This window comes from Coffea arabica, chromosome 2c (assembly GCF_036785885.1).
Source record: "Coffea arabica cultivar ET-39 chromosome 2c, Coffea Arabica ET-39 HiFi, whole genome shotgun sequence".
In the NCBI taxonomy this organism is placed as follows: domain Eukaryota; kingdom Viridiplantae; phylum Streptophyta; class Magnoliopsida; order Gentianales; family Rubiaceae; genus Coffea; species Coffea arabica.
In genome coordinates this window covers 12,827,889-12,849,952 of record NC_092312.1, presented here as the reverse complement: position 1 = coordinate 12,849,952, position 22,064 = coordinate 12,827,889, and the positions used below count along the sequence as shown (strand labels likewise).

At 35.3% G+C, this 22,064-nt stretch overlaps 2 protein-coding genes across 2 annotated transcripts; both read left to right on the top strand.

The window, feature by feature from the left end:
• Positions 1 to 5,162: 5,162 nt before the first annotated feature.
• On the top strand, positions 5,163 to 7,844 carry LOC113726096 (rac-like GTP-binding protein RAC13). The gene is made up of 7 exons (XM_027249628.2): positions 5,163 to 5,422; positions 5,584 to 5,671; positions 5,965 to 6,074; positions 6,770 to 6,833; positions 6,993 to 7,057; positions 7,161 to 7,226; positions 7,509 to 7,844. The coding sequence occupies exons 1-7, from the start codon at positions 5,324 to 5,326 to the stop codon at positions 7,608 to 7,610; spliced, it is 594 nt and encodes a 197-aa protein (XP_027105429.1). The 5' UTR covers positions 5,163 to 5,323; the 3' UTR covers positions 7,611 to 7,844.
• A 10,685-nt stretch (positions 7,845 to 18,529) lies between these two features.
• LOC113722026 (WUSCHEL-related homeobox 9) lies at positions 18,530 to 21,198 on the top strand. Its single transcript, XM_027245641.2, has 4 exons — positions 18,530 to 18,831; positions 19,028 to 19,804; positions 20,485 to 20,735; positions 20,943 to 21,198. The coding sequence occupies exons 1-4, from the start codon at positions 18,696 to 18,698 to the stop codon at positions 20,964 to 20,966; spliced, it is 1,188 nt and encodes a 395-aa protein (XP_027101442.1). The 5' UTR covers positions 18,530 to 18,695; the 3' UTR covers positions 20,967 to 21,198.
• Positions 21,199 to 22,064: the final 866 nt, after the last annotated feature.

The following is a 22,064-nucleotide window of genomic DNA, read 5'->3' as shown; positions in this document are numbered from 1 at the left end:
GATTATTTTAGCCAAAAAAAAAATGTCCAAGTTACACTCTATATTTTATTAGATTTTCTGCTAAGATACCAATTAGCATCACAATTATTCTATTTATATATATGAAAAAATGATTTATATTTATATTAGTTTGTATAGTAATTGATAATAATGGAATTTGTATAGCAATTGAGAATAATGGAAGTGGCACATCCAAACTTGAAGCTACCAACTTGGTCCGTGCCCATTCTTCACAAAAGCCCATCTTGGATAAGTAAGACCCTCAATATTTTTGGAAGTCCAACATAGGAAAGACATAGTAATGGGCTTCTGTGACATCATGAAATGGGCAAGCACAAAAGTTTGCGCCGATGAACCAAAGATGTAGAAAAGAAACATCGCAGTAATTGTACTGGTTTTACTGAAAATGATTGTATAGGAAACACGAACAAAGTTTCAACAATGGATTTTTAAAGCAACGTATTTCATGTAAAAAAAATCTATATATTTCATGCGTCAACGAAATTCGTTTGCGGGCTGAGAAAAGAAGAAATCTGACGCACTTATTCATTGTTGTTTCTTGGTGGGATCCTCCATCAGTTTCGGATCGATATGACTCTACCGATTATCTGCAATAATGTGAAACAACCAACTCAGCAAGGAAGGATAGCATGGAAAAAGTATAATTTAAGTATGATCGCAGGCTTATCTTTTTCCACAAGTTGTAAGTAGTCTTACAAGCCGTGAACTTTGGTACGTAGTAAAGCTTAAGAGCCTAGGTTGTTTTTTTGCTGATTGTTTTTGTTTGTGGAGTTTACAGTAATACATTTCAAAAAATCTAATTCATACAATTTTAAATACACATAATAAAATTAAAAATTAAAATAATTCCTGTCACCACCACCACCAATCCCCTCCCTTCTCTTCTCTTCTCATTCTTCCTTTTCATCCTCTTTTTTTTCCTTTTTCGTTCTCCGTCTGGCTTCTCTTCCATTTCCTTCCCTTTCCTTCCCCCCATTGGTCTCTCCTCCCGCTTCTTTGGGAGCTTCAATTGTGATATGAGAGGCTGCGATCTAAGATCTAGTTGCAACTAGAGCGAGCTTTGGTGGGAGCTCCCAAGGGAAGGGGGCTAGTGAAGGGAAGGAAAGGAAGGAGGAAGTAGGGGAGAAAGAGGGCGAGGAAGAGGGAGGGAGAGGGTGGTGGCGGTGATAAATACTAGTGGTGATGGATGGCAGTGGTCGTGGGGCTAAATGTATGAGTTCAATGAATTTTGTTATAAATTGAAAGACTTATTGACTATACTAAAAAAATCAAATACTACTGTTTAACTTAGTGTCAATCTTTCATCAAATTATAAACATTACTTTTATTCTAGCTATATGTGTATCATCAAAATTTTGTCCAACACAAGTTAGTTAGAGAATGGTGCGATAAAAAATCACATATTCTCAATGGTCAATGGACATGAAAATGAAAAAGGAAATAATACCTAATTCATAAGTAGGATTACAGCGCTGGGATTTCACAAATACAACATAAATGTAAGTTATTATCCATTCATGCCTTAGATTTTAAGAAACCACGTGTGTGTCTATTTTTTAGGGGTGAAAGTACCTAAAATTTAGGTTTCGTTAGGAGGTTAATGAAATTGTTTAATTATATTAAAATACAACAAAAAAAAAGGTTAGAAAATGTCTGTAACTCTCAAACTACTACTCTGCTCATTCGTGTAAATTTTACAGAATTTAGTGTTATTTTTGCAAAGATTTGGTGTATTTCCATCCATATAGTGTACATAAACAAAATTTATGGTTACAATATAATTTTGTGAGAGTTTATAGCAAATCTTGTAATAATTATGCCGAGCAATTCATAACCAGAATACAACTCAACAGAACATGCCAGAGTACATTAAGTCTTTTATTGTACTTTTATCTCAAAACACCACGGAATTCTAAACACTTCTAGATCAACCTCTAAAAGACGCACCCTAGATAAACACAAAACAACACGCTTTTAACCCGTTTTCTTGATTATTGTAATTAATGTAATATTAGAAAAGTAATCTGTTAGAGAAGAAGAGTCACAAGATTAGTCTGTCAAAACACTAATGTCTAGTTATTCACTATGCAAAACTAAACTTTCAAGATTTATGGCTTAAAATTAAATTACTAACAAGCTCGAAGAAGGGATTCTTTTGTTGTAGATAGTAGCATTGGGCATGGTTTTGGTCTAGAGACAAATTTTTTTCTGCCCAGACTGAATAGCAAAATATAGTCGGCTAATAGTATTGCCTATGTATTTTGAGGGTTGTTATTGTTAGCTCAAAAAGTAGAGCAACCTTTCAATGGTGAACGCAAAATCGAGATGGAAAAAACATACGGTGATCAAACAAATAGTGGAATAAATCCCATGATTAATTGTTTGTTATAAATCCCATGATTACAAATAGGTGATGAAAGACTAAAAGCTCAAAAATTAAAAGAATTTAAGATTACCTGGAGTGTTTCTCTGACCAGAATTGATGAATTGAAGCTGTTGAGAACTAGGGTATCCAAACAAAGGCATCACTTGATTGCTACTTCGCCTATCAATGGAAGGATGAGAAGTGGAATAGCGACTATACAATCCATTGGCCAAAGAATAACCTGCTCTACTGCTTTGACCCGCATGATGGCTTCCCATATTGGCTAGCACTGCTTGTGCATGATTTACATCGTAGTATGCAGCAGCAGCAACAGGTAAAACTTCTCTTCCACGTTGATCTTGTAAAAATCTTGCCGCAGAAACTGGAGCAGCATTAGTTATTCCTGGTTCTAGTGATAAACCTCCACTTCCATGGTAATAATTCATCACGTTTCCAGCCCCAGGATGGAGGGCTAGCACCCCAGCGTTATTACTACAGTTCTCTGTTGGAGACTGTTGCATTGATCTGAGACCTTCCTTCAGGGATCTATTCTCTTCTTGCAACTTCTGATTCTGTTCGAACAGTTTCTGGTTCTTCTCGATGATCAGTAGGTTCTGTTCTTCCAAACTTTTGTACATACCTAAAGGTCCATGCACCTTATCCTTCTTCCACCCCAATGCTTCCCATTCAAGAGACTCGACTGCTCTCTCCTGTTCATGCGGTTCTAAGACTTTGATGATCTTAGATACGTTGGATACGCCGAAAACTTTGTGAACTGCACTGAAGATATCAGCCTTCTCCGCTGGAAAGTGCTTTAACATGGGACATTCTTCTTTTTTGCACTTTTTCCTTTGATGCTTGCACGCAGAGCATGCAGGGCGATTACCGACTTCTACATTGTTGTCTTTGTCGTTGTTTTTATTATTTTCATCCTCGTTCGAGGTTGTATTGTTGTTGTTGCTGTTGCTATCATCATCATCCAGCATCCCTAACATCCATGTCGACCGGACCAAATAAGAAGTAAGAAATTAGGCGAAAATAAAAAAAAAATTTCTTGAAACAAGCAAGAAAACCTTGTGAAAGATTTCCCTATCCTACAAGATAAGAAAAACAAAAAACGTTGGACGACTAACCTCTTTTTGATTAAAGTAATTTGGCGATGGAGTTGGGAAATCTGCTACTTGTTTGCCTTGAGGTGCATGCAGCAGAAGAAGAGAGATTTTCTTGGGATTTTGAAGAACGTTAAACTGAATTCGGGTGAAACTTAATCAACTAAAAAGACAAAGTTCTAGTAGGAGTCCTTATTATTAGGGTTCCGTCCAAAGGTAATTCTGGACGGTAACTTTTTGAAGAGGGTTTGCCCAATCAAAAAACATGGAAATATTTTCGGGAGAGGAAAAGGAAATATGAGTCTAGTCTAGCGAGATTAATCTGCAAGGCATCCAAGACTGATATGGGACATTTGGGTCGTTGTAGCTTAAGCCCAATTTCGGCCCAATATACCTACATTTAGTTTATTTAGGCCTGTCCAAGGTCTATCATACTGGGAAATGAAATCCTACTTTTTATTTTTTGACCTTATCATTATTTTTTTTGGTGTAACAATTTCTTGTTGAAATAGTTCATATTTGTCTTTTATTGCATTAAATTGCAAGCCACAAACCAACAAATCAGAGTTGTCAGGACTTGGAATATGAATTTTGTCGTAATGTGCTTCGAATAGTAGAATATCCTCCCCATCGCCCAACCTTCGAATCCTAAGCTTGCTTTTATACCAAAAATTTAAGATAGAAAAAGCGGGACACACAAGGAAATAAAAAGTTTACATGCTTCGAGCTAGATTTGATTCGACTCAAGTTACAGCAAGAAATAAAAATCTGAAGCACTCACTTAATTTATGAACTATTGAAACAAAAAATAAAAAAATTCTCAAATTAATTAAGCGTATTAAAATTGTCGACGTGTGTACACCAAATGGTAAGTTGTGTTTGTATGCCAACTACTAATCTCAGGGCACACATTGTTGAAAATAAATCTTTTACTCCCTCCGTCCCACTTTAATAGTCTTGTTTTCCTTTTCCATTTGTCCCAAATTGTAGTCCACTTTCCCATTAAGGAATGTAGTAATCTTTCAAATTGTCTAAAATACCCTTATTAAATATCTTGTTATTAATACATTGTTATTAAATACTAACCCACTACATTGAATACATTGAGCTTTTCCAATACTAACCCATTAGCTGTAACTGATATTAATTGGCACTCTTCGTGATTAGCATAAGGGTATTTTAGGAAATTATTAATCTAAATTTATGTTTCCAACCAAATTAATTACACTTTCTTAATCTGTGTGAAAAAAAAACCAAAACTAACAAAACGGGACGGAGGGAGTATTATCTTTCATTTTTCTTACAGTTTAAATCTTTGAATGGGCTCTAATCTAATTTAGCCTCCTTCTAACCACATGTGTTCAGATCTGGAAGGCAGCCTGAAAGTAATGGGTGACACCACCCTGAGATATCACTTTTAGGTCACTTCTTTTGGGATATTTTCTGCGTAGACAATCATACTAGGTTAGTAAATCAAGCAATCCTCTTTGTTTCTAATCCCTTCCCAAACACTTAACCAACCAACACCAGCACTACACCTACTTTGCTACATTTAGTCTGCCTCTGGCCTTCAACTCAAAGTAAAGAAAAAGTCTAGAAAGCAATCATATCATTTTCTAGGTGGTATGCCTGAGTTTTTAAATGCCAACCCCTCCACTACAATTTTCTTTAAGATTTCATCAATACTTCCTTAATAGTTTTCCTCGTAAAAGACAATCATTGAAAGCACAGAGGAATCAGTTGCACATATATATGTACTAGCTAGTTAGTCATTCATTACAAGAACTAGATTAGCGAATTCAGCTGATAATTAAGAAGAGCACCAAGAATGACAACTGCAAGATTTATAAAGTGTGTAACAGTGGGAGATGGGGCTGTTGGAAAGACTTGCATGCTCATTTCCTATACGAGTAATACTTTTCCGACGGTACGATTTCCAGAATGATCATCTAGCTAGACCTAGCATTATTTATGCTTTTCTTTTTATTTTTTTTGATATTTTGGGTAAGCAGTAATATTAATCTCTATTTCTTCAACTGAATTATGCACTTGTTTTGTTTTTTTCTTTTTCCTGTTGTGTTATGACAGGATTATGTTCCTACAGTTTTTGATAACTTCAGTGCCAATGTGGTGGTGGATGGTAGTACGGTGAACCTTGGCCTGTGGGATACTGCAGGTAAATTGTTCTTTCTCGTTTATGTGCTTTGCTGAGATCATTTGCATGGCAGTATTGAAATAGATTTTTCCTCTCTGTTTTTAAACAGAAACAGATGATTTTTTTTATAAACTCACAGTTGCAGCAGCGCTTAATTATAGAATTACTTTGTACTTTTCTTGATTAAGGGCGAAGAAAAGATATGGTACTGATAATTGAATGCTGATCTATCTATTGCTCTACACTTGAGAGATGATTATGGAAACAAGAAAAAGAAGCGACACTATCTATATTCTTGAATCTATGCGTTGCAGGTCAAGAAGATTACAACAGGCTAAGGCCGTTAAGTTATAGAGGTGCCGATGTATTTCTGCTAGCCTTTTCCCTCATTAGCAAGGCCAGCTACGAGAATATATACAAAAAGGTTCTTAACTGTTCTTCTATTATAAGTTAAGCTTGCATTTGGATTAGGAAAGGAATTGATGCAAAAAAATAAATAAAAAAATAAAATACTACCACAGCTTTGATATTACAAAATTTCAGTTGTTTCGAATCAGATCAGGTGTGTAAGGGTGGTGTGTTAACTGTTAGCTAATAAAACAGGATAAAAAGGATTAGTAATTATATTAGCTCTCATATGAGTAAAATCATAGTTTATACTACATGATTAGAAGAAATAGATACAAGAACAAAGGTTTGTTTGACGAAAGACAATGGAAGACTGCTGGAAGAGTAGTTGTGTGTTAATTAGAGTTTTATCCTCTCTAGGAGAGGCGAGAAATTAAGTCTATGATACTGCCAATATACCTGCAAGTGTATGTAATCTTTTCGAATGAAAAAAAAATGTTAGAGGGATGCTTCCTTTCTAATTGACCTCAAGTGATTTTTTTTTTTTTTTTGGTCAATTCTCATCTCCTACTCCTAGTTCTATTCTAACTCGTATTAAAAGAGATTCCAACCGAGCGAAAGACAGCTAGAGGGAGAGGATCCACTGGCAATTTTATGAAGTTTGATTCCGAATTGACTTCTGATAACATAGAAAGTGAAATCTTGCGCACTGGATTGGATATTGAAAATCTTGCTCTTTTTTTTTTTTTTTTTTTTTTTTATATCTAACAGTGGATTCCAGAGTTAAGGCACTACTCGCCAACCATACCGATAGTGCTGGTGGGGACTAAACTCGGTAAGTTGTATAAAATAAAATATTAGTACGATTTTTTATACATGAAATTGATATTTCATAAGGAAAAAAAAAATTAAAGTCTATAATTTTTTTTCAAAGCTTGAATTGGTCTTTTTCATGCCCTTTTTGGCTGATGTGATCCCTAATTTTGAAGTGCAGACTTAAGAGAAGACAAGCAGTACTTGAGTGATCATCCAGGCGCCACACCTATTTCAACAACCCAAGTAAGCATCTGTGATTGGAATGCATTCTCATATTGATTTTTCCAAATTTTTTTTTTTTTTGGCATAAAAAAATCTTTCTTGACATAATTTTTATTTTTGCCAGGGTGAGGAATTAAAGAAATTGATTGGCGCTGTTGCATATGTCGAGTGCAGTTCAAAAACTCAACAGGTAACTTGACATGATACCTTTACTGCCATATATACATTTAATTTCTTGATTGTATAATATAGCCTAGAAATAAAAGTTATACATGATCAGGCTTTTCTTGCTCAGTTAGTAGTACTTACGAAATTTATTTCATACACTATTCTAAATGTTACTAGCAGTATATAATGGATGGAATTATAAGGGGTGCTCTACAATCTCAAGAAAAATTAGATTTTTGATCCCCACAAAAAAAAAAAATTATTATGACGAGATTTTAACTTGCTCTTGATGGCATTTTTTCAGAATGTGAAAGCTGTGTTCGATACTGCAATAAAGGTAGCCTTGCGCCCACCTAAAGTGAAGAAAAAGCCCCAGAAGCGAATTAGGCCTTGCGCATTCCTCTAAATTTTGATCTGTTTCGCCAATTGAAGAATTTCAATTTTTTTTTTTTTTTTTTTTTTGGTAAGATATGGAAGGCCACTCCAGGTGCCTCCAGTTCTATTATTCAATATTCTTATCAGATGTTGTAGTATTTGCTGCTACAATGTTGAATGTATATGTACACCTTTTTCATCACATACAAGAAACTGTTAAAAGAGCTTCTCATAATACAATTACAATGGGTGCTAATTTCTGGAATTCAAACCATTCATTTTCACGTAGTCCTTAAATTTGGAAATGTTAAGAAACATTTCGTTCTAGATAATGAGTTGAGGAGAAACTAGAAAATGAGAGACTGTGTTTCTTTTGTATTGGTAATAGAACGTAATATAGGCGTTGGACTCTTAATTGCTATAGTTGCACTACTGCACCATTTCCTCTCTTCCTGCCTCTGACCCCTTCTCACTCTAATTGACTCATTTCAGCACTCTTTTCCACTTCTAACTCCTCCTTTAAAAGGCAAACTGCGAAGATTATGGGTTCAATCCTATGTTTTCAGAACCGGACCGGATAGCGACTCGGCCGAGGTCAGGGGTCAGGGGTCAATGGGTTCGACCGGGGGTCGATAGGGGTCGAACCGGATGACGTCATAAATAAAAATTATTTTAAAATTAAAATGTTATATATATAATATCTAATAATATATTGATATTAATAAAGGCATATTCATATATATTTGATGTTTCAAATATATTTAACAAGAAAATACAAAGAAATTAGAACAATCAAGTAGCAATTTATATTATTTAATAAATATTAACAAGTTTAGAATTAAAATTATGAATTTAATTGAAAAATAACATCAAATTTTAGGACAATATTTATAAAGTATCAAATATTTGAGGTATATCAATAAGTTTTAACAATTTAGGGGGTCAAAACATAATATTAAAAAGTTTGAATTTTTTTTTTAAAAAAATACTGTTGAACCGGAAAAACCGGTTTTTTCCCGGTCAAACCCGGTCAAACCCGGTTTTTGACCGGCTTTGACCGGGTTTTAAATTTCCGGTTTTCTAATGTGACTCGGACCGGCTACCTGGCCGGTTCCCGGTTCAACCGGTTCGACCGGCCGGTCCGATCCGAGTTTGAAAACAGAGGTTCAATCTTCTTTTTTATTTTCAAACAACTTCCTCTCAAGGTAGGTTTTTTTTTTTTTTTTTTTTAAGAGTTCTCAAGGCAGTATTACCTACTTTTTTTTTTTTTGTTTTATCAACTGATGAGTAATGATTGACATCCTTTTTTTTCAAAAAAAAAAAAAAAAAAAAGTTAGTTATTGGCATTTTTGATTTTATGAGAAACTCCAAATGTGAGAAGAGACATCAAGAGTCAAGTCACAATATCACCGCTTCAAATCATTTGTCTTGTCTGTCCCGTCTTTATTTATTTATTGATACGTGTATTGTGATGCTGGATTTATCACCAATAGAATCCTATGAGTTATTAATCGCTGTACTTATCCACAATAAAATTCTAAGAAGTATTAATCAATACACTTAGAAGCTAAATAAATAAGGATGGGGCAGACAATACAGAGGCGAAATCTGGAACCGAAGATTTCAAGCGAAATATCACACTAACCAGACTAATATTATTCTTTCCGACTAATCTGGGGACAGATATTGGCTGGTTGATTGCACAAGCTATGCTATTCCGGCATGTCGAAAGTCCGCCAAACCCAATAGCGTCGTGCTTCCGTTTGGGCCTGTGATAGAGACAAGGAACCGGTTGCTGATGTGCAATGTTGGAAATGGAATCCGCATCATGGTAACGCATTTGACGTTTCAGCCCACCGCCTTGCAGGATTCAAATTACCAAGAAATGCATGGAATATATTTCGTGCACTAAAACAAAATTATTTATCATTATCAAAATAAGGCTTGGTATCGATTCCAATTTCCAACAGATTGGAGGGATGGTCTTTTTTGCTCGAGCATATTAATTTCTTGGGTAAATCACTACTGTCTTATATCCTTATGGTTTCACGTCCTACCACACAATTCCATTATTGTTTAATAATATCCACATATATTTCTTGGGGATGATTTTTTTTCCCTTGTTTAATCTCTAATTTTGTGATTGGGTTTTTATTTTAATTGATAACCGGTTATAGAGATTAAGTTTTTCTGCCCGATTAATCGGTTAACTAATTAAATATGGTCCGAGTTGGATTGCTTTAGGATTTTGTTTATAAATGGATACTTGGCATGATTAGAAAGAGTGGGATAGGATGTAAAACAGGGCGTGGTATAGAGGATTCGTTGAGGTGAAAAGCTTATCGTCAAGGAGAGTTAATGAATGTGTGCGAACAAGAAGACAATTAGTATTTCACGAGGGTTAATCTTTTATACTATATCACAATGCATATATTATTGGGTTTGAATGAGTACTTCACGTGCAAAATTTTAATTTTAAATTCAAATTGAGATTAGTTACTATAAGATCGATAATGTATACACTGCAAGTATATAAAAGATTTCTTAATGGCGAATTGTTTAGTTCACAAATAGTGATTGAATGGACTTCGTCCTTATTAACATATGTTTTTTATTTTTTGATATCGTGTATCCGCACATTAGAAAGACTCCAATAAACCAAGAGTACTTAGCCTAGGGAGCCATAATCATGTCTTTGTTGAGAATCAGAATAATATGTCTAAAGTCTAATTCAATTCCTTAAACAGGATTAAGCTACTCAGTTCTCTTTATTATGTGGGGGCAATACCGCCGGGATTCATCGGGACACGTTAAATGCACGAAGATTCTTAATCCCTTGGAATATATGCTAAGAAACTCATTACCGATAATTAACGGCCAAAACCATTTTTTATTGACATGTTTGACATTCCCAGCTTTGTTAAGCAATCTTATAGAATTCTTCAAATATTGACATTCCCATCATTCGGTTGTCATTTTCTGAATGAATGAATAAATATCTAAAATCAGAAGTGAATTCTTTTTTTTTTTCTTCAGTTTGTCAAAGAGAAACTATTTAAAGTTGCTTAGGTGGTTTCTTTAACTCCTACCCAATTTCCCAGGATTAATATATTTTTTCCAGATGATAAAAGAGCAGATTATTGTTAAAAAAAAAAAAAAAATTTACTGCTGGGTTTTTCCGTGATTCGCCGATCGATCAGAGAAATAAATTGGATACCATAAATTCTTACCTTATGACCAGATAGATAAAATATCTAAACATAATTATAGACATAACCCAATAGCCATTTTGGCTTTAGGTCGAAAAATAAATAATAATAATAATAAATAAGAGTAGTTAAAGAAATGAAGATTAGATTCCAGGAGAAATCACAACCCAGAATCTATTTTTATCGATTTCGTAAAGGAGCCCTGAAGAATTGATTTTAAGCAGACAAAAAAAAAATTAAAGCAAATATCGGTCGTGTAGCCTTTCTTAACAAGGAAAATGGGGAAAAAAAAAAAAAGAGAGGGTATTTCCCTCTGGATTCGTCCTTAAATTGCGATATGTGAAACTAGCTCAGAAATGTCTTGGAAGCTGTTTCCACTTGGTTCTGGTTTTGAGATTAACATTGCTGCTGCTACGTTTTGTCTTCAGTGCAGTTGAGTCACCAATCCCTCATTCTCTCCTGTCGCTCTTGGAAATTCTAGGGCCAAAAAAAAAAAAAAACTTTTATCATTCTTTATTCTTTCTTACTTTTTTTCAGGGTTTTTTTTATAAAAAAAAAAAAAAAAAAATTTCAGTTCGTGGTCTTCATTATTTCAACAAAATTGCAGTTAGGCACTGAAGATGCAATATTTTATTTGTGCATTGAAGCAAACACATGTAGTGTATTTACTGCATGCACGTTTGCATTTAGTGAATGCGGTTAGCGCATTTCTCGCTAAGACACACATACCCACCCATCTGATCTCCAATTGTATTAGAAAAAAGGAACATTCATTGTGATCATGTGCATGGTCAAATTATACTACTACTACTACTTAGTAGTTAGTAGTTAGTAGTGGTAATATAGATAGTTCCCCAACACTATCCTATTGGACATCTTCAATTATAGATAGTTCTTCATTTTGTTCTACATTATTTTTTTATTTATTCTTTTTTTTTGACCTTTTCACCCCTCCCGACATCCTTCCTACCCCCAACTGCTAGATCCAAAATTCAAACCCTGAATTTGGGAGCAACATTTCATTAACTAGATGGAATGTAGAGAACTTCACATTTACTTTAGGTAATAATTTTTTCTTATGAGGGTTGAATAGATCTCCTCAATTTTTTCTTGATAAAAACTTGCCAAAAAATAGACTTGAAAGAACTAATTAATTCCACTTTTACACTCCCAAACTTGTATCACTTTCTTACATTATACCCTAAACTTTAATTTTGGACACTTTACACCCTAAACTCTCAAATTTATCCACATTTTACATCAAATGAATGATAACTTTAGCAAAATTAAATGCATAGAAGATCCAACAAATCAATGATCATATGTCAAATATGGTCAAAAGGTGCCAAGATATCGTAGCAAAAATAAAACAATGCATTATCATTACTTTGCACCATCTTTTATCTCGTTTATTTTGCTAACAATATTAGTGATTGAGACCATGTAAATTAATGATAATGTGTTGAAAATGGTTAAAAAAGCTAAGGGATTATAATTAGAACAAAACAGTACATTATCATCAATTTTCACCATTTTTTCTCTCATTAATTTTGCGAATGTAATTATCGATTGGATTTAAATTTTGGGGGGGGGGCGGGCAAACATGAGAGTTTAGAATTCAAAGTGTCTAAAATTAAGAGTTTAGGGTGCAAAGTGTTTAAAATTGAAATTTAGAACGCAAAGTGGAAAGTGATGGTATATGTTTTTAAGAGCGCAAAGTAGAGTTAGTCTGACCTGAAATTAGACCAAATGCCTTGGTTTTGACTTGTGGGATGTACATTGTTTGAACATTGTTTGTTGTTTGATCCTTTTGTTCTTCGATCCGATTACCGGTTTGTTGATAGCACTTAGAATTTGCTGCTAAACATAGAAAGACTCGCGCCAAGCAAGGTTACCGCTTCCGCCGTTCGCAAATTGATTGCGAAATTACCACTACTCCTATAAGCTGCTTTTGTTCTTGAGTTATTAAAAGTAATGGAGAGAAAATCAAAACTTCAAGTAGCAGCTCCAAAGTTGTATAAATACGCACATACTTTTAATACACGCATTCATACTTACTGACAGATCGATAAATTAAGTTCAAGTTATTTCTCTCTATTTCTCTAGGTAATCTTTAAATTTGCAATAGAGCACAGGTAAATATTTTATTGCTCTTTGGGGAAATGTAAAGAATGAAAGAAATTTGAGAAAATCTAGAGTGTGCAATGCAAAAGGGAAGGAGAGCTATAGACAATTTAGGGGGTGAACATGCGAGAAAAACTAATAAAATTGAAACAATTTAGATGACAAAATTTGGTTCGAATGGTTCTTTTATTATGTGCCTTAAACGTACATAATAAGCGGTGGATTCGGTACTTATCCTTTTCAATCATAAGAGGGCTTATTTTGTGCTGCTAAAGTCTTACAATTGAGAGAGGGTGAATGATAATTTTAGATTTATCACAGTGGACATATATACACCTTTTTTTTTTTTGGTGAGTATAGAACAGGAAAAAAGCTGATAAAAAAATAATATATGTCTCAAATTTATTTGACAAAACTTCGAACTCTCGAACATAACTAACAAAAAATTTTCCTCAATTAAGTTAAAGAGAAAGGACTAATGAGGATTATATAAACTCTCTGCATCTCAACAAAGTACGTACCAAGACAAAGTTATTAGTACTAACTTTTTCTATCATAATCTAAGGGGAGGGGAAGCCTAAGGAGGCTGTGGTAGGGGTTAGTGGGTATACGGACCCAACTAGACCAAGGGAGTGTTATGATACAACTCTTAGATTTTTTTCGCTGCTGATAAGGGTTCAAGGAGTGACTTAAGTCCCTTCTTGGTGGTCACTGAACCATTGGCCCAGTGATTTATTAGTACTAACTTAATTAGCACTTTTTTGCACCAACTTTTAAGTCACTTCCAAAATTAAATGTCACGTATAAATAGTAACCAGTTAGTACATAGATGTGACATATTTGGTCCAGACAAATCGGTGGAAACAGAAAAAGAAAGGATAATGTGAAGAGGAAAAAGGTGACATAAATACTTGGGTATGGCTGAAGAATTGAAGGGTCAATAAATTCACCACGTACGGCTACTACGGTTTGCAGCAGAAGATCACTTTCACCGGCCATTCCCCACTACGATGATCGGATGATGAACGAAGAAAACGTGCACACGTTTGGCAGAAGAAGAAGAAGACTAAAAGACTAGTGAGAGAGGAGTGAATGACGTCTTCAAACACAAAATCTAGTAATCTGCTGCTACAAAGAAAAAAGTACTAACCACTACCATATCAAGTATTGGCCGTGAGCCTCCTCAGTTCTGAGAGACTTGTGATGAGATAGTGCGTTTTTTGCACCTTCTCTGTGTAACTTCGCTGTCTATATCTGAATTAGATGAGACACAAAGTGCAAATACCATCCCCAAAGAAGCCACTTTCCATCTCAATAATTTTCTCACGCTTCAGTAATTACAAATGTGTTGTAGCAGAAGACTATGTGGCCAAGGAAACCAGGGAAAGTGAAAACCCGCTTTTCTTTTCCCACTAGCTATCTGAAAGTACATTTAGTTACTGAGCATACCAAATTTTTTTAATTGAGAACTGAAAATTCAACATTTTTATTTACCACTTCTTGAAATTAATAACTGAAAAAAGGGGCAAGAACTGTTATCACGCCAGAAGATTGAGGATGGTATGGTGAAAAAGTTGACATGCGTCCACTAAAAAAACTTGACTGACTAGGATTTGTTGTTTTCTAACAAATATACTCCATAACCTCTTATGCATGTATGAGAAATTTTTTTTTCTTACATCATAAATACAAGTTTTAGATATATTTTTTTTATTTTTTCAAGAATATTTTTATTTTCATATGTATCACATCACAAAAATTATTATAATATAATATTATTTTCTTAAATAATCATTTAATCAAACAGATGTATTGTTGGGCATATTTGCATGAGCATATAAACTGACAGATGAGAATGTACGCGTTTGGACATAAAGTGTACAAAGCTATGATGAATCTTTTCCTTGTTGACATGGTGTTGCATTGTCTTATCGAAATTCAAGTTACTCGTCATGGCCAACATGAAAATGTCAAATCAAACCTTGAAAACCCTCAAAATCAAACGTGATTTGGGCTGATATAAATATTGCGATAAAATGATTAATGAGTTGAAACTTATCCCCCAACCTGTTTAATCTAAATTAAATTTTGAGTCCCTGCTTGAGTTGTGTGCATGCAATTGACACATGAGGAAGCTATTAACAACAGTGGCAAAGACAGAAGGTAATTAAAACCACACATACACACACACAAATATTAAAAAAAAGAAAATGTTTTGCAATGAGAAGTGAGAAGAGTCGGGCAAATGGGGGGGATTGAGGAAATAGCAGGCATGAGAGTTGGGAGTTTGAGCTTTGCATGTCGGAATCGCACCGACACCACGTAGACCAAACCATTACTCGCTCTCCTTATTAACTCTCGCCCTCTGTCTCTCACTCTTCTCTTTGCATGGGAAGTTGAGTACGATCTACACACACACACACACACATAAACACAAGATATATGGAGAGGGGGAGAGAGAGAGAGAGAGGAGATAAATGTTTCATTGGACTTCGATTTCGGTTAGGTCTCAAAACCAAAACAACATTAAAGTAAACAAACGTCCTTCCAACTTTTTTTTTTTCTTTGTTTCTGACTAAATCTGTCATCAAGAAGAAGAGTCCACTACTTTAATTTCCTTCAGTCAAAGCCATAGTTATGAAATTAATTTCAAGCCAAGACCTGAATAATCCGCGTTTAGATGGCCGGTTTTCATGTCTGGTTATTTGGGATATCGATGCAGCTTCAATTGGAGGATGTAAGCAAAAGAAACAAAAAGGGTCCAAACTCCATACTCGATCCATATGTTTAGTTTTACTTTGAAAGACAAATTTTGCATTCGTTACTATATTTCACTTGGTACAAGATAAATAATTTGTAGGAGCAGATTGCAACAAGTGCAATTACAATGCAGCTTATACCAGTTTCTAGTTTTTCCATGCCAATCAGAAATATTTTAAATGCTACATTTCCACATGCTAATCAAGCTAATTATCTTTATAACTTAGGATGACTGAGGTCCTATATATATGTGCAACCATGGAAGTGTCATAGTGACGTATATGTGATAGGTTCTAACAAATTAATGCACGGAATAGAAAAACATTTGTCAAAGTTGCATGATTTTAATTAGTATTTATTCGACAATATTTTTTACTTCCGATCGCCTAACTTGGTGTTTGGATTGAAATTTTTTATTAAAATAATTATATTTTTCGTGAGTATATTTTTCAATTATCTTTTTATTATATATACATCAGATAGTTACTGTACATTTTTTTTTACAAAAAAAAAAAATCTCCAAAAAAAATATCAATCCAAAGAGGACCGTTTGACCACAACAACAAAAAAAATAAATAAATAAAAAGAGAGGACCGGTTGCTCGTCGATGAGCTTTATTTAGCGTAAATGAATGCATCCATCCTGCACGAAAATAACTCATAGAGCAAAATCAACTATTTTGAGCAATTAAACCACCTTGCTTGTCAATCAGTCATAATAATGTCACTTGTCCCTCGCTCCCTTCTGTACCTTTTCTTCTTTTTTTTTTTTTGTTACCCCTCCTTGCGTACCTTTCAAATGGTCCTTTATTTACTATTCTGCCATTACCTGTCCAAATTTACAGTGCGAAAGAGCTCACTTTCGAAAAAAACAAAACCCCTTGTCTTGCATGCTAAGGGAAAATTGTAAGTGCACATGTAACAGCAAAATTACAATATGTGGCACAAAATGTAAATGGCCACTGTTGGTGTTAGAACCATTTCCTGACACCATGTTACCCGTTGTCAAGCAGACCATTATGCAAGTACGGGTTGTGTAGCAACCACTGAGCCATTCGCCACAAAAAGGAATCCAGTCTTTGTTTGGATGGTAATTTGGGAGTTTGAATTTTATTTGTAATGAAAAAAATTTAAATGAGGTGTTAGAGCATTTTTTTTTTTTTTTATCTAATTGGATCTGTAAATTTGTCAGCGCCTTATACAATTTTTTTAAATTCTTTTTTTTTATAAAATATAATAGATTAGATTATACAAATATCATCGTTACAGGAAAAAAAAAAGGGATTTTGTAGCTGCTGCACCAACAAAGTTGACGGTGATAACATAACCAATTCTTGTGACTTGTGAGTTCTGAGTGAGCCAATGACAAACCATCATATGTCAAAGTGTCAATGTGGTGAGACCATGGACCAATTTCAGTACCACTTTCCTCATTTCACCACCCCACACCATAGAATTCATCATTTTCTGATATTGGTGGTCAACTAAAGGAGACTAGTGAGGCCAAAGTCTGGTCCAGCGCCCAAAAAAAATAATTATCAAATAGAACACAAAACTAATTTGAAACCGAACGCAGAACGAAAATCTGCAAAGATCTTGAAACATCAATTCGAATTTCACCTAATTGTTCAGCTATAACCATATAGCAGCCTGACATGATGATTGCAAGCTAACTAGTTTTGCTCATTATATGAGGGCCTATTTTGATGGTAAATTATGCCTTTAGTTAGTTGCATCCTTGTACAACTTCAAATTAAGAGTAATAAAATGTTTCCTCATGACGACAAAAGAAAGGAAACCAGAAACTTCAGGGCTACCAAAAGAAGATGAGAGAAGTATAGTGTCACTAATTAAAAGTCCTCGCTAATAGTTTACTAACAAAAGATAAAAATCCTCATTAGCGAGTCCTTAATTTCTCTTTCTGGTTACTTGCTAATTTTTTTTTTTAATGAACATTAAAATGCCCCTCGAGTCAATCCAAAACTCTTCTTACTGTGCCCAAAAACACTACAAACTGGCAATTAATCTTTCACCATCGCTTGAAAGTTGAGACAATCAAATTTTTCAACACAAGCCTTTCTTGACTTTCAGAAACCCCAAGGCCAGTGCCGCACCACATCACACACCCCTTATTTATTCCTGCAACAGCCTGTTCCATTACAATAGAATATTAATCCCACACACACACACACACTAGAGTACCCATCTCTAAACCCTCTCCATTAATACCCTCCCTAAGAAAAGAAACAAAAAATAAAGAAAAAGAATCAATCCCTCCATAGAAAACTGGAAAATCTTGCAGATTCATCATAAAAATGCAACACTTATATTACAAACAGACAAAGTGATCAGAAGCAGCACCCCACAACAGCAGTACACCACACCCCATCTCCAATATTTTGCATTTAGATCTCCTCTCTGTCTGTCTACTCCGTCTCTGATGAAGAAGATTCCAATATAAGCCCAAGCATGTGCTTCTTCAATGTTCTCTTTGCTTCTCTTCCGGGGGGATTGGCCTTGTACTTTTGAGTAGTGAACAAGTATTTCGGTTTTAATGCAAAAATTCCACTAGTAAGGACTCCTCAGAACTCAGAAGTATGGGTCTTTTGTACTACACTCCATCCTCTTGATCACTTTATATTTAATTCGCTTTCTATTCTTGTTAATCATTTCCACAGGCGATTCCTGTTGTGGGTTTTGTCTTTTTTATATTTCTTTCTACTACATGATAGCATATTTTATTAGGGACATGGTTGGGAGGAAGGACTGTTTTTATTAATTGACAATCCATCCATGATGAAACTGAAGGGGAGGAGTAGGTGAGGATGGCTATAAGAAGAGACGTTATGTTTGCCTAGCCGTTTCATTCTTCTCTTCAGACACAAAGCCAACAAAAAGGAAGACTTGTCCTTTCTTTCTCTTCTTCTGTTTGAATTCCTAGATAGTATACCAGTATAAGGTTTGTCCATTCAAGTGTGAGGAGGAATCCCACATAACAATTGACAGTTGTTCCCAGCTATCATCATGGCTTCATCAAATAGACACTGGCCTAGCATGTTTAAGTCCAAGCCTTGCAACTCTCAGCACCAATGGCAGCACGAGATCAATTCTTCTCTCATCTCTAACGGTTGCCAAAGAGCCCCCTCCTGTGCATCATCAGGTAGTAATTCCATTCAATCATTGAGTCACTTGCATTCACTGGTTTCAAATTTTTCTGACTTGAGATGTCTAAAACTGATTGTTATGTAGCTTTTTAACTTACAGTTGTTCTTTTCTGACTTATCTGTTTCTAATTCTTGAGCTTAACATGAGAAAACGGCTAACAATTTATCGTGATTTATTTTCGACTATGATAGGGTCTGAAGAGAGGAGTCCCGAACCAAAACCGAGATGGAATCCAAGGCCGGAGCAAATACGGATACTGGAAGCTATCTTCAACTCGGGAATGGTGAACCCTCCAAGGGATGAGATAAGGAAAATCAGAGCTCAATTGCAAGAATATGGACAAGTTGGAGATGCCAATGTCTTTTATTGGTTTCAGAACAGAAAATCAAGAAGCAAGCACAAGCAGCGCCATTTCCAAAGCACCACCAAGTCACAACCTCCACAAATCCCTCACATTACATCTACTCCTCCTGCAACCAAAACTACTTCTCTCTCATCATCTTCATCCTCTTCTGAAAAGTCTTCTCAAAATTCAGCAGACAAAACCCTCTCACTCGGTCCCAAGAACCTTTTTGATACATCAAGTTCTCCAACTGCTTCAGTTAACCAGCACTTTTTCCAATCCCACAGTGCTGAATTCTTGCCTGCACCCTTCTTTTTCCCAGTGCAACAGCCACCCTCTGCTGCAGAGTCAACACCTCCTGCTGCTTTTAGTCAAGGGTTTTGTTTCTCTGATGCACCAAGTCTTTCTCATCTGGCTGATAATACCATCCAAAACTCTTCTAGTATCTTGCTTAGTGATTTGCTGCTGATGAACCATCTGCCCACCAAAAAGGTTCAGGATGAGAAGATTAAGCTGCAGCAACAGTTAAACTACACTGCTTTAACTACACCTCCAATTACTACTAGTCAAAGCATTTTTTCTCCCACAAGAGTAGCTGCCGTGTCAAGCATTGATCACGTTCATGGTATTTAAGTCTTGATAATCTTTTTTTTTTCTTTCAAGTTTTATCCTTTAATTGAGCATTATTTCCCTGACCTAAATCAAGTAGTATTTTCTTAGCTTAACCATTAATGGCATAGGCTACCACCTAGAAATTAATGAACCATCTGGTCTACTCACTTGTTTTCACAGATTTTCGTATGTCCCATATAATTCATAACTAGTTCTAGTTTTTTATTTTGAACATGGGAATCATATCATTGATCTGTACAAATTTAGAAGATGAATTCTGGAACAAGAATGAGAATAAATGTTTGTCCCTTATCATGCTAATGCAGAAGCAGTATGCACAAGTGGGGCATTTTCATGGAAGTGATTGATGGATACTGTTCGATCTACTTTTTCCTATTTATCATTCATTTGTTATATGCAGCATGTGGACATACTCGTCATGGTAAGAAAAAAAGACAAGGATAGATTTGTCTCTTGCCCGAGTTTTATGATCTTTGTCTCTAAGAACGTCTGCATGGATTGTTGACTACTGCATTGGCTCTTCATATCCCTGTGTGAATGATGAGCATGAAAAATACTAAATTATAAGTGTTTCTTCATTTTGCCTTTTTCTTTTTTGGTATTTTGGGGGGGGGGGGGGGGGCGGGGGTGGTAAAAAGAAAGGTGCTGATTATTCAATGGGTGACGGTGCAGGTGTTGGTGAAACGGGCTCAGCTGATCCTACAAAATCAACCGTTTTTATCAACGATGTGGCGTTTGAGGTGACGAGTGCATTCTTTAACGTGAGAGAAGCATTTGGAGATGATGCAGTGCTGGTACACTCCTCTGGTCAGCCTGTTATGACCAATGAATGGGGTGTCACTCTCCAGCCTCTTCAGCATGGTGCATTCTACTACTTGATTCGCACGTCAACTTCCTCATCTCATGACACCACTATTGATTTGGTACTTAATTTACGAGTAGTATGCTTTCATTTTAGAAGCTTGCGTAATTTTTATTGATTTGATTTGAATGCTTTAATCCTACAACTCTCATCTGTTAGTACAATATTTTTGTACTCATGTTGCTATAATGTTCTTGTTCCCTATGATAACTTACTCTTTCGGAATTTTTTTTTTTACTTTTTATTTTGGTGGGAATTTGCATTGCAGATTTATCCGACTCGTGGATGTTGAAGAGAGGGGATCAGCCATTCGTCACTTGCCTTGTTTTTGTTGCATCTCTATATCTCGCTCTCTGACTCTTCCGTAGCTAGCTAAATAGGGCTCTCTAGTCTTTAGCTTTGAGTTTGTTGGACTTTTGTGTCATGGAAAGTTTCATTATGTGTTATAACGATCTCTAGACTGATTTACATAAGTATTTTGTTAGCTTGTTTAAAAAAAAAAATTTCTTGTTCTTTTGACTCGTTATGGCCATTTGTGCAAACTAGATAGATAGATGCAATTAGCAAGCGTGTGCAATTCTTGTGGTTTTTGTAGTCTTCCAACGTCTGTGATATCATCATCTTCATAAATTATGCCAGAATTCGTGTTGCTTTTTGCATAAGCAAAGCAAGGTGCTTCTAAGTTCTAACTTGCAAGCTAGAACAAAATCTCGCCTGTGCTTGAAATTAAGGAAATGTTGCCACATTTTGATAAACAAAGGACGCTATGGTCCATTGCTAAAAGTGTGTACTATTAAATGCTTGTACTTCTTTATGGTTCTTAACTATCAAAGTGCTATTGATTGTTGAGGGATTTCAGAATTTTCTCATTCCATGTGGGTAAAATCTTGTAGATGAGCTTAAACCCCAAAAAAAAAAAAAAAAAACAAACTATAGATGAAAGGGTGCTATTTGTTTCCGAACATCAAAATTGAAAGAATTTTCGACTGGAGGTCTCAGAGGCTATTCCTTCCTGGTCTAAAATCATGTTCAAATTCTTGGCACATGGATTTCGCGTAAGATAAAAATTTGTTCACATGTTTTAGGTCTTTCCAAGGAACTGTCAAAACTTGATGATCAACTTCATGCTAATTATACGTGAATTGGTACGAGAGTTTGAGAAGAATCAATCCCTTTGTTCTTGGATCGGTAATTTTTGTTCATAAACAAACCCTTTTCTTTTCCTCACTGGGAGAGCATTTGCACGCAACCTACAACTATTTTGGACCTTCAAACTTCGGTAATTTAATTACCTTATATTTCAAAAAATTTTCAATACTCCCCGGAAAATTTTTTAGGGATACTATCGATTAGGGTTCAAGGTCTAAGCAAGCAAGCGGGCGTTAATTGA